Source organism: Vicia villosa, unplaced genomic scaffold, assembly GCF_029867415.1.
Source record: "Vicia villosa cultivar HV-30 ecotype Madison, WI unplaced genomic scaffold, Vvil1.0 ctg.000060F_1_1, whole genome shotgun sequence".
In the NCBI taxonomy this organism is placed as follows: Eukaryota; Viridiplantae; Streptophyta; class Magnoliopsida; order Fabales; family Fabaceae; genus Vicia; species Vicia villosa.
In genome coordinates, this window is record NW_026704990.1 from 946,791 (window position 1) to 963,436 (window position 16,646).

The 16,646-nt window shown below is 34.9% G+C and overlaps 1 protein-coding gene across 1 annotated transcript; it reads right to left on the bottom strand.

Moving 5' to 3' along the window:
- Positions 1-242: 242 nt before the first annotated feature.
- On the bottom strand, positions 243-2,662 carry LOC131623261 (probable protein phosphatase 2C 33). The gene is made up of 4 exons (XM_058894259.1): positions 2,374-2,662; positions 1,988-2,293; positions 944-1,061; positions 243-858 (listed from the first exon to the last, which is right to left on the bottom strand). The coding sequence occupies exons 1-4, from the start codon at positions 2,599-2,601 to the stop codon at positions 395-397; spliced, it is 1,116 nt and encodes a 371-aa protein (XP_058750242.1). The 5' UTR covers positions 2,602-2,662; the 3' UTR covers positions 243-394.
- Positions 2,663-16,646: the final 13,984 nt, after the last annotated feature.

Sequence of the window (16,646 nt, forward strand, 5' to 3'; positions counted from 1 at the left end):
AATGATAATTTCTTCATCATACAAAAATTGAATTATTGTCCTGCTGATTAATTATCTACTAATATTATTTTATCAATATTTAATTATATACTATAGCATATAATTTTAGGTTATTTTCAAAACATTTTATACTAACTAATTCAACTTTTTTTTTATAATGCATGTTAATCCGCTAGATGTTTGTTACACTAAGAAAACAATACAAAAGAAAATGTGTAGATAAACTAAAAAAACATCTAAAAGAGAGACTTGGATTTACAAAAAATCCACATAACCTATCAACTATACACAGAAAAAAAACTAATGATGAAAAACTATTAAAAGAGAAACCAACACAACTAAAACTCCCAACCTTCTTAAAAAAGAGTGAGGATTGAGAGATGAACATCATATGCTATTGATGCCTTTGTTTTGTTTTGCCATCATGTGATTCTATTCCCCCATTTTTGTTTGGGGTATTATTGGTGTTTGGATGAAAGAAGAGACAAACTGCAGAACAATCATCAAGCTTAGAAGTTGGAAGTCTGGTCTTCCATGCTTGAACAGCTGACTCAACAAGTTGTTTAGCCGCGGAAGCTCGCGGAGCAGATGCAACAATGTTGACCACTTCTTTGTTGGACAAAACATCCCAGATACCATCCGTGGCTAAGACGATGAATTGGTCTTGGTTATTGAGGCGATGATAGGCAACTTCAGGGACAGATATGAGTCCATAGTTCTTGAGGCAAAAGTCCCCGAAAGCGCGCGACATGGCTAGGCCGGGAGAATCGACTTTTGGTAGCCAAAGTCTAGCTACATCTGATTCGTTGTTGAGAGCGAAAACTCTTCCTTTGCAAATTCTTATTCTTTCGAGTTCCTCTGGTTAACACACAAGGAAAATAGATAAGAAGAGGGTTATATTATGAATGCAAGAAGATGATGCAGTAAATAGGTTATAACTTACTTGGAAGATCTGGTTTGAGGTCGGTTGTTAACTGATGTGGTTTGAGAGAACCATTTGAATCTAGGGTTGCTAAAACAGCTCTTGAGTCTCCGATATTTGCGATTACTAGTTCTTGGCCCTGAGACAAGAAGAATGAGTGAGGAATGCTTTAATGAATGTTTATTTATTGAAATGAGTAGGGTTTCAAACTGCGGTTTTGGATGTTGTGAATGCGGTTGTTGATAGTTAAAAAAATTTATTACATCATAAAAAGATTAGAACAAGGGGTTTTAAAAGTTTAATTTTTATGAGAATAATTGAAAGAACGTGGCAGAAATTGACCGATTTAGTTGCACATATGATTAAATGATTAAATCACACTGCAATTGATTCGATGTTGTTGCCGAGGTTACCGCAACCATAGTTTAAAATTGGGATAAAATTGGGACATATGCATCGGCAATTTAATTTTAACTATTATTGTTATATTGTTGTTACAGTAGTGTTTGCACGTCGAAGTATAATTTAAAATCTTATGTATGGACTACTTCAGTCATGTATGAACTATTTGCCAAAAATTAAAATTTTAGAACATTAAAATCATTCTTATTCGGATGTAATGAATAATTTCATTTATGTTTGCCGAAAATTAATATTTCAGGACTCTAATCTCATTCTTGTTTAGATGTAATGAATAATTTATTAATCATTCTTATCAACAATTAAACTTTTAGAATTAAGTGAGAATGTAATGAATAATTTTCAATTAAGTTCGTTGAAAATTAAAATTTCAAAACCCTAATTGCAATCTTGTTAAGATGAAATGAATAATTTTTCAATTATATTCTTGCCTAAAATTAAATTTTCAGAACCTTAATTAGTCTTGTTCTAATGTATTTTTCAATTATTGTGCCAAAATTTATCTTATAAAATTTTAGAGCCTAATTTCAATTATGTATTTCATCATACATATCATGATAACCGCAATTGCAATTCTCATAAGACTATACAGCCACGGTTTAAAGTATGAAAATGACATAAATCAAAATGAAATAGCATACATACCTTCTTAAACAATGTAACAGCAGTAGTCCCACTTCCAAAAGATTCCATGGCATAATGAAGTTTGAGTTCTTTGTCCACAAACTTAGACGCCATCAAAAACAACTCTCTCATCATCTTTAAAACACCATCCTTGTTATTGTTATTAGTTTTATCATCGTTACCACCGTCGTCACCGCGACGCGAATTCCATTCCTCCATTATCTTCAAAGGAAAACAATCTCTAACTTTCTTCGCAACCACATGTCCATGAGGTCCATGCCCATCAAACACACCACAAAATACACTATCCTCCACATTACCAAACGTCTGAAAAATCCATTCATTATTTAATTATAACATATTACATTGAAGAATGAAGATAAATAATATTGTAAATTTTGTAATACCTCCCAAAGAAGCATTGCATCTTGATTTACACCCTTCCCACCTTGTCTACCAAACAACGATGCAAAAGGAGATGAACCATTCAAAAAAACTCGTCCAGGAACTCTATGCAACCTCATTTCCGCACTCGAATCACGCGAATAGTTCCTCGACGAAGAGCCCGAGGAAGAATCATAATTATTAGTTTGAGGAGAAGGAGCTGAAGAAGCTCCTGAGAGACAAGATCCCATTGATTCTCACCCAAAAAAATGGTACAATATCAAACCCTAACTCAATTCAAGTCCAATGAAATTTCTTATGGATAATAATAAAGGAGACGTGGTTGATCACAAGTGGCACTTCACGTGCATCAAATCATACCAAACCAAGAGAGAGAAGAATTTTTCAACGGATTATGGATGTTTTTGTTTACAACCAATGGTTGATTATGTAGATGGATAATAAGTTTGTTCCAACTCACCCTCTTATCTCTCACATTCAAACGAATCAAACCTAACTACCTATATATTACCTATAATTACGCTAATCCTAATTATCTCTAAAACTAATGCTTAATAGTAGTATATGATAAGTTTTCACGATCTATTAACATGCATAAATTTGTTAATGATAAGTTCTAACTTCTATGATAAGAATATATTTGTTAATGCTAAGTTTATTATACTTTTCACTTGCTTATAAAATTGTTTGTGACGCTTGTATGATTAAATTCCTAGAGGTGTGAAGTTTGGTGGAGTAAATGTCTAGAAATAAAAATATTTTTTCTTTCTAAAAAAAGAAAGAAAATAAAAAGTAGTTATTATTTAGTCAAAGAGAATTTTTTTTCAATTATTCTCCAGAATGGTCAAATATTAATTTTGAGATATTCTTACATTAATTTTGGTCAAATATTAATTTTGGAGGAGTATTATTTTAGGTTTTTTTGGTTAAACATCAATTTTGAGATATTCTTACACCATAATGGACTTTACTAGTGGAATGATTAGTGTAACACTTTTTGAGTTTTCATATGTGGAAAATGCTAGCATAATTTAAAGGAAAATTTATATTAATATCAATTATGATATATTAATAAAGATGTAAAAATCGTCAAAGTATATATAAAAAGGAACATATCGGTTGAATCAGGAGTGTTAATCCGATTCCGACCACAACAATAAAAAAAAATACTCCCTTTAGTCTCAAATATAAACAAATTTACAAAAAAAAACTCACCCTTTTAGGAGGATATCTCAATGCATTTAATTCTTACTCTCTTTCTAATTTTACCCATATTTTTTGTTTTGGAATTATTGCAAACATTTAAAATCTAAAAAATTGTAGTGGTATATTTGGAATAATAACATTGAATGTAATAAATATTGATTTTTCTCTTATATTTAACACCATAATTTTTATTTTGTTGCTTATATTTGAGACCGAAGAGAGTATATTATTAAAAAACTAAAAATTTTAAAAGAGAAGCACCAAAACAACTAAACATATATCTCACAAAAAAAAAAAAACACTAACCACCATTAATAAATGAGGTCACCAAAGAGAACTAAAAAAGCATAATCATATCAATCGTTAGTTAGTCTAATAGTGATTGGCGCTAGACTTGATAGTGGGGATTACAGTTCGATCCCCCCAACTACGATTCGGAGAGGGCTGAAACCACTTATATTAGACTAAGCCGATGGTGAAAAGAAAAAAAAACATAACCATAACCAATACCATAATTAAGAAAAGGCTTAAATGCACTTTTGATCCGGTAAGTTAGCGAGTTTTTGATTTTCGTCCCTCTAAGATTTTTTTTATTTGAGTCCCTATATCTTACTTTTTGCTTGAGGTTTAGTCCCTAAAGCCAAAATTCGCAAGAAAATTTGTAAGTTTTCTGCAGATTTTGATTTTAGGGAGTAAAACAAACGCGAAAGTGAAATATAGGGACTCGGGCAAAAAAAAACTTACGGATGAAAATAAAAAAACCCCGCTAACTTACAGGGACCAAAAATACATTTAAGCCTTAAGAGAAACACTCATCACAAAAGAAAATATACGAGTTCATCTCTATTTTGTCTAAAAATTATTTTCATGTAAAAAAAAAACTATTTTCCTTCACTTCTTTCGCAATAGTTTTTTTTTCATAAGCAAATAGTCAATTAATTAAAGTACAAGATACTCTTTCCCAGTCAAAACGATACAATCATGCAAGTAAACATTCTCTTTCCTTAGGATAACAAGACCAATCATAAAACGTTATAAAATTGTTATTTTTTGCCTCCTATTTTTGCCAATACCACACCAGCAATTTGCTTCTATTGATAATCTTCTCCGAGTTGTGTACCAAGCCGTTGAATAAGATGTCGTTTCTCATCTTCCAAATGCTCCAAACCACCGCCAACCAACATCCACTACTATTTTTCATTTTTTTCCTTTTTGCTGTTACAGAAAGTTGTTAAGGTGTTGTGTTGCTGAGTTTGCCACAACATTCACCATCCCCAACAAATTACCACACCTCTTTACTCCTACTGCACTGAAAGAACAAATGGAATATATCCTCCTCCGCATCAAAACAAAGCACGCAGGTTTGATTATGTGCATCCTGGATAATATTTCTCCTAACCAATTGATCTCTTGTAGGCAATTTATCAATATCAATGTATTGATCCCTTCTTTCACAATTGTTGGAAAACTGTTAAAAATATCATCATTAATAACCTTTCAAATATGACTACTTTGGAAAATTCTTTCACCACGGTTAAAAAAATGGATGCCATCATAGTTGATCAATTGTGGTAAGGTAGAGTGTGATAGTAAGTGTGCTACTTTTCACCACGAGTTAGCTTTGTGGTGAAAAGCTGAACAACGCGTTATATTTCACTACGATTGGAATTTCCAACTGTGATAAATCGTATGTGAGTCCACTTTCCACCATGGTTGAAGTTTCAACCGTGGTGAAAAGTCTGTCAGCTCAATTTTTTAATTTTTTCCCCATGCTTTGACTGACTACATTGAGAACTTCCATCATAATATAGAATATTAAATCTTTCAAAACACAAGAATAAGACAACAACAACAACAATACGAAGAATCACAATCACTACAAGAAACAAGCTCCCTAGCTGCTTAATATAGTGACGTGATTATCACGTGTTATAATAATGGCTGTTCCGACGTGATAATCACGTCACTACATAATATATTAATAAAGTATTACAAGTTACATATTAAATGGGTGTGTCAGCATATTTAATTTTAAAAAAAAATAGTGGCATTATCATCACGTCGCTACTTGAAAAAATAAAATAAAATAGAAATGGGCGGTGGATTTCAAATGGGGGGAGTTTGAAAATTTTCAAATTCAAACTAGAGACATGATATTCACGTCGCTAATAAAGTAGCCTGACTCAAACAGACATTGTGCAGTCTGTTGTTGACCGTTGGCTGACTAGCGACGTGTATTCCACGTGTGAAACTAGCGACGTGAAATACACGCCTCTGATTGGCAGACATTTGCAGCGTTTTGCAGAGCAGGTGACCGTTGGCAAACTAGCGACGTGATTTGCATTTGGCAAATTAGCGACGTGGCATTCATGTCGCTGGTTCTATTATATGTTTCCCAAAATCCCTTCAGCATTTCATTTGCTTCGTCTTGCCAAACCCTTCACCATTTCATTTCTCCCAAACTCCTTCTCCATTTCATTTCTCCCAAACTCCTTCCTGTCATACCCCAAAATTTGCCCTCTTATAATTGCGAATGTCATTTTAATTTGAATAATTGACATATCGCAGTTGGTAAGAATTTGAGGGCAAAAGACGCACGACTGAGATGTCCTGGGGTCGAATCCCACCTCTAACAATTTTCCCCTTTTATTAGTTTTCTATTTTTTTATCTCTAACTTCATTTTTACCAATAAAATCCATAAAACATTCAAAAATAACAAAAATAGTTTTTTTCATGTAATTAATTAATATTTTTATGCATACTACTTTTTTTCACTTTTTGCATTTTTATCATAAATTCATAAAATATTCAAACATAGATCTTTGCCACATTTTAGAAGAGGACCAAGATTAATTAAAATAATTATAATTTCCAATCAAAAATATTTGATTTTTGGACTTTTTATTATTTTTGTTAATTATGGGCTTTATTCTTTAATAATTATTTCTAACCTAATTTTAAGTTATAAATAGGTACAAAATCCTAACCTAACGAGGTCGGAGGGGAACGAACCCTATTCCACTCTCTCTCAAGGAATCCTGTTTCACCACTTTACTAACCCTTGTAGTCCACTCTCACATTCTTTTACTATAAGGATTCTCATGTCTTCGAATAAAAAATGAATTCTCACGATAGCTCTCTTCATTCACAAATACAAACCTTACATATTCAAGAAAAATCTAGAAATCACAGAAACTTGAACAAACCTCATGTTCATTATTCCAACAATAATACCATTATTTTTTCAAACACTACTCTCAAAGTTTTTTTAGCACAATTATACGCGTCGTTAATTGGATTTCAAGTTTGTGTTTGTTTTGCAGGAAAGGGGAATAGATAAGGCCTTCCGACGAGGCAACCTTCAACCTCCCCACTTTCGTTTCAGATTGCAGCCACCACGCCTTAGATCCGACGTCCATTCACCGCCGTGAACCGCTGCAACTTATGGAACAGCCCCCGGATCGCAACCGCGATGACCGCAAGCCACTACGTGAATCAATGGAGCCTCTCATCCCAGCCACGAACATCAACGACAACCGATCGGTAATACTACAACATGACACCAAATCGCACCAGATCTGCTTCAACCTCACGCAGGTAACTCGATTAGTTCCTGTCCATCTTCGCTGTTCCCGATCTTGTTTAGTTTTGTTGTAGTTTGATGAATGTTCCTTGAATATTATTGTTATTCCTTTTTTTGCTGAGGCCATGCGCAACTGAATTTGTGTTTGGTAAGTTTTCTTTGTGAGTTTACTGTAAATGTGGAGAAGGAGAAAGAAGAGGAGATTACCGCTTTCTCTCTCTACGTATATGTGTATGTGGTATTACTTCATGTGTTGTTTTTTTATTTTAATTTTTAACATGCCACATGTCGTGCTATGATTGGGTGGTTTGTAAGCCTTTGAAAAGTCAACATTTTTTATATAAAATACAATTGCTTTTACCCATTTAATTTAGGTTATTAGGTTAGTTAGATTTTTAGTGTAACTAATATAATTGGTTATTATAATTGTTTTGAGTAGGTTAATATTATTTTCTCTTAGTTAGTTTATCTAATTAATCAAATACCATAAAATTGATACATAAAAAAAAAAATAGAAACAAAGCATCTTCTTTCTTTTTAGTTAAATAGAATTAATTGAGTCTTTTGGTTTTTTTAAAAACTATTTAGATTATTTATTTTCTATATGACAAAAAATACAAAAATACGTTAGAATTTACATTAATTGAGTTTTTTTCTTTTTCATATTAAAAAGTATAAAGAACATTTGTATAAATTTTCTTATGATTTTTCTTTCTAATCTTAATCAAATTTGATTCATATTTTTTATTATTATTTCATGTTAATTTTCTTACCGCTTTCTTATTTTGCGAGGTACCACTTGAGATTGAGACTCTTTCTTATGGACATCCGCAATTTTCATTAATTTTTATTACCCTCAGAGTTAACCTTAAAGCGCCCTATCAACCATATCAGATCAAATCAGAGCTAAGTACCCTCACTTTTTTAACTATTATTTTTATATTTATTTATTCTTTATTTTTAGGGTTAATCCCTTTGCCCTCGAATCTGATAATACACTCACGCCTTATTTGTTTCTTTGCTCATTCCTAATGGTCAGAGTCGATGCTTCTGGCAACCTTTGCCCTCAACCCTGTCAGGCAAATGCCAAGCTATGTACCTTCTCCCTATTCTATTTTTAATTTATTATCCTATTTTCTTTTGTAGTTAATGAGGTTTGCCCTCGAATTTGATAATGCACTCACTATATGTTTTCTGTCTTGTCTTTTTCCTTTTCAGGGTTTGTCGATCGCCAAAGCTACGTCATTGGTAACCCTAAACCTCATTTTATTTTATGCCTTTTATTATTATTACTTGTGTCAAACCCTGATAAGGGATCCGCTGGTTACAATTTCCCTCCCCCATATTACTGTTTCTTGCCTTATATTATCTGCGTGGTTAGTAAAATAGGGAGTGGCAACCATGAATTGAATTTAGAATCGCTAATTTACAAGATAATATAATTGAATATAATCACGTGATTGGTGCACACACGCACGCTTTTGGGTAACCTCTCTGTTGCCTTGTTGCCTGTTGCCTTGTTGCCTGTCGCCTTGTGTTTTTTCGCAGAATAAGCCAAGTCCCTCGAATACGAGGATACCTCAGCCATGTTGCCTCGATAAAAAGGTCACGACCCTAAATGATGCTGCCTTCGATACACAAATGACCTCGACCCTCGGAAGTTGCCTACGGAAAAAGGCTGAGGTATCTTCTGGCTGCCTACTAATAAGGCTTATTCTGATCCATGCCTTAGATTACCTGCCCTTCTATGGCATGGGACAGTCTTATGGCAAAGGATGCTTCGACGACCCTTCAACCTCCAAACGAAAGGCTTCCTGCCCTCTTATGGCAAGGATAGACCCTTTCATTCTGAAAGGCTAAAAAGAGACCTATCATCTGAGTTTAAGGTAATTGCCCCTAATTGCCTTGCAATGCTCAAATCTTTTTATTATATTCTTTCTCATAATTTTTCAAAAGGGCAACGCTTATTCACAAGCTAAAGTCCCTATCTCTTTCATCTACATTTTCTAAACAAACGAGCAAGCAAAGCAATTAAGAGCCCATGGAAAACCATGGATGCAAAGGGTGCCTTACACCTTCCCTTTGCATAAATTACCCCCCGAACTTAGATTTTCTTTAAAGGTTTTTTTCTGTTTCTTTTTGCCTTTCCGAATATTGTTTGGATAAAATAAAAGTCGGTGGCGACTCTTGCTTACCGCGACATTTTCGATTATAAAAGTCAGTTCACCGTATTACAGAACTGGCGACTCTGCTGGGGATTTTCGATAAAAGAGGGGTTACCTTAAAAGTTTAGGAATCACTTAATTGTTTTCTATTGTTTGCTTTGCTTGTTTTATTTTTCAGGGCTGTTTTGGGAAAATTGAAGGACGAATCCTATTCCCGGATTCAAGAACACTTAAGATTAGGAGTGACATAGTCATGGCGACCTCTTTCACATATGTGGGAGATGAGTCAATATGAAGTTCACGCTTGAGTTAGGACTCCATAGCATATGCACACCTTTCTCAAATGAGGGGGGTCTATGTATGTGTCTGTGGGTGCGCCGGAGCTCAAGGACCTTTAGTTACCCTTAACCCATCCTGGCCTTTAGGAACGTAGTGGGGGGACTACTCTTGACAAATGTTAAGAACTAGTCGCTACCCGATGCTACAATTCAGATAGGTTCTTTCTCAAAGTATCATTGCATGGTGCGAATGCATCATGTCCGAGGGTGCTTTAGAAGGGCTGACAATTCTGGATAACTTGTAGAACCCGTTGCTGAAATCTCCTTATCCATAGAAACACCCTTGGGAAGGACACCTGATCAGACTCCATGCAAGCCTTAAGCCAAAAATTGTGTGACTTGTGTGACTTGCGTGACTTGTGTGACTTATTGTGTTTACTACTAACCTTTATTTCCTTGCAGGTTTTGTTAAAAGGACTTGTTTGTCCTTACTATCTCACACTATGCCAAACGAACTGCATTCGCATAACATTCATGATATCATGACATCATAAGCGTAACATGATTTAACTAACTCTTTCAAGGATCTTAGGGATTTAGGGCGCACAACTTCAGGTGCTCTTATCAGGGACTGAATTCCTAATCAAGGGGCAAGAGGATTTATTTTCCTCTAGCCACATACCTTCCAATTCAAAGACTCAGTACTTAGCAAGGGGCAAGAGGATTTATTTTCCTCTAGCCACGTACCTTCAAATTTAGAAGTATCCCGAATCAGAGGCGATGACCCACTCGATATGGTGAGCTTGATTCTCAAAGAAAGACGTTCAAAGACAAAAATCAGATTTCTTCAGACAAAAACGCGACCAAACCACTTTCTAATGTTGCTATCTAAATTCCTAAAGATCCTTGAAAAACATTGCACCTGCATTCATAACATCACATCACAGGTTTCTACCACAGGTTTCTCACCTCCTCGCTGTTTATTTCAGCATCATGAATCTCGAGCAATCAGTCAAAAATCTCCAGGCTCAGAACAACCAGTTCCAGAGAATAATCTTTCACTTGGCCGAGGGGCAAGAAGAATTAAAGGCACTTCTGTCCGAGAAGGAGAAGGACCAACAAAGGGAGCAAGGTGTGCAAGATAAATGGAAGTCCAAACCTAAGCGGTCATTCACTCCGTTACCCATGCCGCTATCTCAAGCTCTGCAACAACTGCTCAATCAGAAATTGATAACTCTATTGCCTCCATATTCACTTCCTACTAACCCCGTTCTTGGGTATAAGTACCATGCGAGATGCGCTTATCATTCGAATAGTCCTGGTCATGACACTAATGATTGTTGGCCATTGAAGAACAAGATCCAAGATATGATCGATACTGGTGAAATTAAATTCCCTCATCCCAAGACCCTTGTGGTGATCACTGCTCCCATGCCTAATCACAAAAAGATTGATTAATGTCATAATGAATGAACTTTAGATCATTAGATTTACTTTCATTTGCAATTTCTATTCTGTTTGTTTAAAACATTCAAATTATGATAGACATTATCTTGTTTTGATAATTATCATCAGTGCATTGCATATGTTTGTCTTGAATAAATTATTTCGCTATCACTCATTTTAAATTGCGTATTTACTTTGCATATGTTTTGTGTTTATTCAACTCCTACTAAGTTGTAAGCCTTTTGAGGGAGGATGACGAAGACGATACCGCAACCTCAAACAGTATGCTTTTGAATGGACCATGCTGACGATGTACAGGCATTGTTTCAATTCCTAAACAGTGGAGATATAAGGATGTTAATCCCTCGTCAACCCCTTTGAGCCTAAGAAGTAGAAGTTCCTTTCTTGTACTAATCAAAATCCTTTGATCATAACCTGGGGCAGGGTAGTGCTCAGTTAATTTGGTTGTGCATTCTATTTTAAGAGAATCATTCAGTACACCTTTCAACAAAGGTTTCAATCACAAGCGTTCATCCGCACACATCAAATAAGCGTTGGAGATAACAGTCAAAAGACAATGATGGTTCATCAAGCAAGGCAGTCAATATCTTTCAAAAAAAAATGAATGAAAAAACATATATACAAAGAAAAGCCTGCTAAGTCAAAAATCAAAAAGGTGACTTAGGCAAAAATCAAGGCATCCCGCTGACTGTAATCTCAAAAATAAACGGTTCAGGCAAAAGTTAGGGATATCAAAAAGATGAAAAAAGAGAAGTCAATAAATTCTTGAACAACACAAAGTTGTGACTACCAAAAGGAAGAAGTGACTGCCATCTCAAAAGATCTCTTTGATTATGAACCATCATCGTTATCAAAAGTGCAAATCCAAAAGTCTCCTGGAACCTGAATGCATAAGTTGAATTAACTGAGCTTAAGACTGAAGATCATCACGAAGAGGGGTGGGTACAATCAAATTTTGAGCCATTATCCTTTGTTTCTTAAACCGTGAACCAAGCCACGTTACAACCCTTGAAAGTCCTAATTGAAGCATGGTTAGTTCGAAAGCATATTGTTACAACAAAAGGTATCCTGACTCCTTAAGGTTTACCAAAAATGCTGAGCTGATATTTCGTTTTTACAAACATCACGTTGTTACAAATATCATGTTTTACAAATATCGCGCTTTTACATCTCTTGTTTTAATGTTTTCAAAAACTCAAGACAAACGTATGCATTGCATCTCATGAATCCATTATTAAACATATTCTGCTACATAATTTCAAATGTTAGCATCAGAAAGAACTTGCACATGGTACAACTAATGACTGAAAGTTATCCCGACAGACAAGATCACTCCGAGAAGCAAGGTCTCCTACGTATACAAGGGGCATGGCACGCTTTGCCCAATCAATCTGGGGCAATCAAGTCAAGATTCGAAGAATCTCTTAAAATGCCAAACAGTCAAAGGCATACACCTCAAGTGGGTTTCAAACTATTTGTCCAAACAATCTGGGGCAATCAAGTCAAGATTCCGAGAATCTCTCAAGGATGCCAAAATAATCAGGGGCACGCATCCAAGAAGATCTGAAGCTACTTCTCAACCAACATAGGACATCATATTGGGCATATGATTACTAGGGGCATGTCTCCTAAAGTGCACATCTTATAAAGTCCTCGCAAGGCGAATCTTTCCAAAGTTCCTGCTAACTGGGGCAAATCTATACAAGTCCAGTTTGACATTTTAAGGGACGTGTCCTAAATCGAGTAGTAGTTACTATAATACTGGGGGCAACTTTCACCCATGTCTCCCCACAAAGCCGGGTTCACAAGATCATATCCCCACAGAGTAATCATTAAGAAGATATCTTCAAACGCTCCCGATAAAGACATGGCTGCCCAACAGAGTTTACATCTTCAACACTGTCGCTCTCCTCTAACATGATTTATCAATATCTTTATCACCAATCAGGGAACATCAAGTCACTGATCATCTCCAAGCAGAAATCATAAATTCCCAGCTGAGCATCTTCAAGACAAGATCAGACAGTACAATTACAAGGACATAAAGATCTACTTCCTTAATCAAAGACAACATAAATCATATTCACATATCATATGTCATAAACATATTCATACATTGCATACATTACCTCATAATGAACTCATACATAACATGCAAAAGCTCTCATTTATTTTGAGGGATTCATTACATAACCCATGCATCATGACATTGCATAAAGATTAACCTTACCTTTTTCAAAATACAGGTACCGACAAATGAACGAAATCTCCAACTTTCCAAGATCTAATTCAGCTACTACGAATGGTACTGACACGATCAACGCTCGAAGATCTAATTCATTTACCACGAACGGTAATGACACGATCACTTTCAAAGTCTAATTCAGCTACTACGAACAGTACTGACACGACAAAAGATCTAATTCGGTTACTACGAACGGTACTGACACGATCAAATTTCAGAGGTCTAATTCTATCATCACGAACGGTGTAGACACGATCACTGACCTTCTCAGTCTAATTCAGCTACTACGAACGGTACTGACACGACAGAAGATCTAATTCAGATACTACGAACGGTACTGACACGATCAAATTTCAGAGGTCTAATTCAGTCACTACGAACGGTGCTGACACGACAAGAGAATCTAATTCTATCATCACGAACGATGAAGACACGATTATCTCTTCAGATCTAATTCTATCATCACAAATGGTGTAGACACGATCATCTTTCCAAGATCTAAATCAAGTATCACGAACGATGCTGACACGATCAATTCCCAAGGATCTAATTCATTTACTACGAACGGTAATGACACGATCAACGCGCAAACAACATCTTCTCAAAATTCAACTACCAGATGGCATCCACAAGCTCATCTCCGACAAAAGTCCCTACTTCAAATAGGGCAAATTTCTTGGTATTCTTATGTTCAATCATCTTCCACCTTCAGATACCGACTGACGCGCAGACCACTCTACATCTTCAGGTTTAAGATAATTGAACAGGGGCAGCTGTCATACCCCAAAATTTGCCCTCTTATAATTGCGAATGTCATTTTAATTTGAATAATTGACATATCGCAGTTGGTAAGAATTTGAGGGCAAAAGACGCACGACTGAGATGTCCTGGGGTCGAATCCCACCTCTAACAATTTTCCCCTTTTATTAGTTTTCTATTTTTTTATCTCTAACTTCATTTTTACCAATAAAATCCATAAAACATTCAAAAATAACAAAAATAGTTTTTTTCATGTAATTAATTAATATTTTTATGCATACTACTTTTTTTCACTTTTTGCATTTTTATCATAAATTCATAAAATATTCAAACATAGATCTTTGCCACATTTTAGAAGAGGACCAAGATTAATTAAAATAATTATAATTTCCAATCAAAAATATTTGATTTTTGGACTTTTTATTATTTTTGTTAATTATGGGCTTTATTCTTTAATAATTATTTCTAACCTAATTTTAAGTTATAAATAGGTACAAAATCCTAACCTAACGAGGTCGGAGGGGAACGAACCCTATTCCACTCTCTCTCAAGGAATCCTGTTTCACCACTTTACTAACCCTTGTAGTCCACTCTCACATTCTTTTACTATAAGGATTCTCATGTCTTCGAATAAAAAATGAATTCTCACGATAGCTCTCTTCATTCACAAATACAAACCTTACATATTCAAGAAAAATCTAGAAATCACAGAAACTTGAACAAACCTCATGTTCATTATTCCAACAATAATACCATTATTTTTTCAAACACTACTCTCAAAGTTTTTTTAGCACAATTATACGCGTCGTTAATTGGATTTCAAGTTTGTGTTTGTTTTGCAGGAAAGGGGAATAGATAAGGCCTTCCGACGAGGCAACCTTCAACCTCCCCACTTTCGTTTCAGATTGCAGCCACCACGCCTTAGATCCGACGTCCATTCACCGCCGTGAACCGCTGCAACTTATGGAACAGCCCCCGGATCGCAACCGCGATGACCGCAAGCCACTACGTGAATCAATGGAGCCTCTCATCCCAGCCACGAACATCAACGACAACCGATCGGTAATACTACAACATGACACCAAATCGCACCAGATCTGCTTCAACCTCACGCAGGTAACTCGATTAGTTCCTGTCCATCTTCGCTGTTCCCGATCTTGTTTAGTTTTGTTGTAGTTTGATGAATGTTCCTTGAATATTATTGTTATTCCTTTTTTTGCTGAGGCCATGCGCAACTGAATTTGTGTTTGGTAAGTTTTCTTTGTGAGTTTACTGTAAATGTGGAGAAGGAGAAAGAAGAGGAGATTACCGCTTTCTCTCTCTACGTATATGTGTATGTGGTATTACTTCATGTGTTGTTTTTTTATTTTAATTTTTAACATGCCACATGTCGTGCTATGATTGGGTGGTTTGTAAGCCTTTGAAAAGTCAACATTTTTTATATAAAATACAATTGCTTTTACCCATTTAATTTAGGTTATTAGGTTAGTTAGATTTTTAGTGTAACTAATATAATTGGTTATTATAATTGTTTTGAGTAGGTTAATATTATTTTCTCTTAGTTAGTTTATCTAATTAATCAAATACCATAAAATTGATACATAAAAAAAAAAATAGAAACAAAGCATCTTCTTTCTTTTTAGTTAAATAGAATTAATTGAGTCTTTTGGTTTTTTTAAAAACTATTTAGATTATTTATTTTCTATATGACAAAAAATACAAAAATACGTTAGAATTTACATTAATTGAGTTTTTTTCTTTTTCATATTAAAAAGTATAAAGAACATTTGTATAAATTTTCTTATGATTTTTCTTTCTAATCTTAATCAAATTTGATTCATATTTTTTATTATTATTTCATGTTAATTTTCTTACCGCTTTCTTATTTTGCGAGGTACCACTTGAGATTGAGACTCTTTCTTATGGACATCCGCAATTTTCATTAATTTTTATTACCCTCAGAGTTAACCTTAAAGCGCCCTATCAACCATATCAGATCAAATCAGAGCTAAGTACCCTCACTTTTTTAACTATTATTTTTATATTTATTTATTCTTTATTTTTAGGGTTAATCCCTTTGCCCTCGAATCTGATAATACACTCACGCCTTATTTGTTTCTTTGCTCATTCCTAATGGTCAGAGTCGATGCTTCTGGCAACCTTTGCCCTCAACCCTGTCAGGCAAATGCCAAGCTATGTACCTTCTCCCTATTCTATTTTTAATTTATTATCCTATTTTCTTTTGTAGTTAATGAGGTTTGCCCTCGAATTTGATAATGCACTCACTATATGTTTTCTGTCTTGTCTTTTTCCTTTTCAGGGTTTGTCGATCGCCAAAGCTACGTCATTGGTAACCCTAAACCTCATTTTATTTTATGCCTTTTATTATTATTACTTGTGTCAAACCCTGATAAGGGATCCGCTGGTTACAATTTCCCTCCCCCATATTACTGTTTCTTGCCTTATATTATCTGCGTGGTTAGTAAAATAGGGAGTGGCAACCATGAATTGAATTTAGAATCGCTAATTTACAAGATAATATAATTGAATATAATCACGTGATTGGTGCAC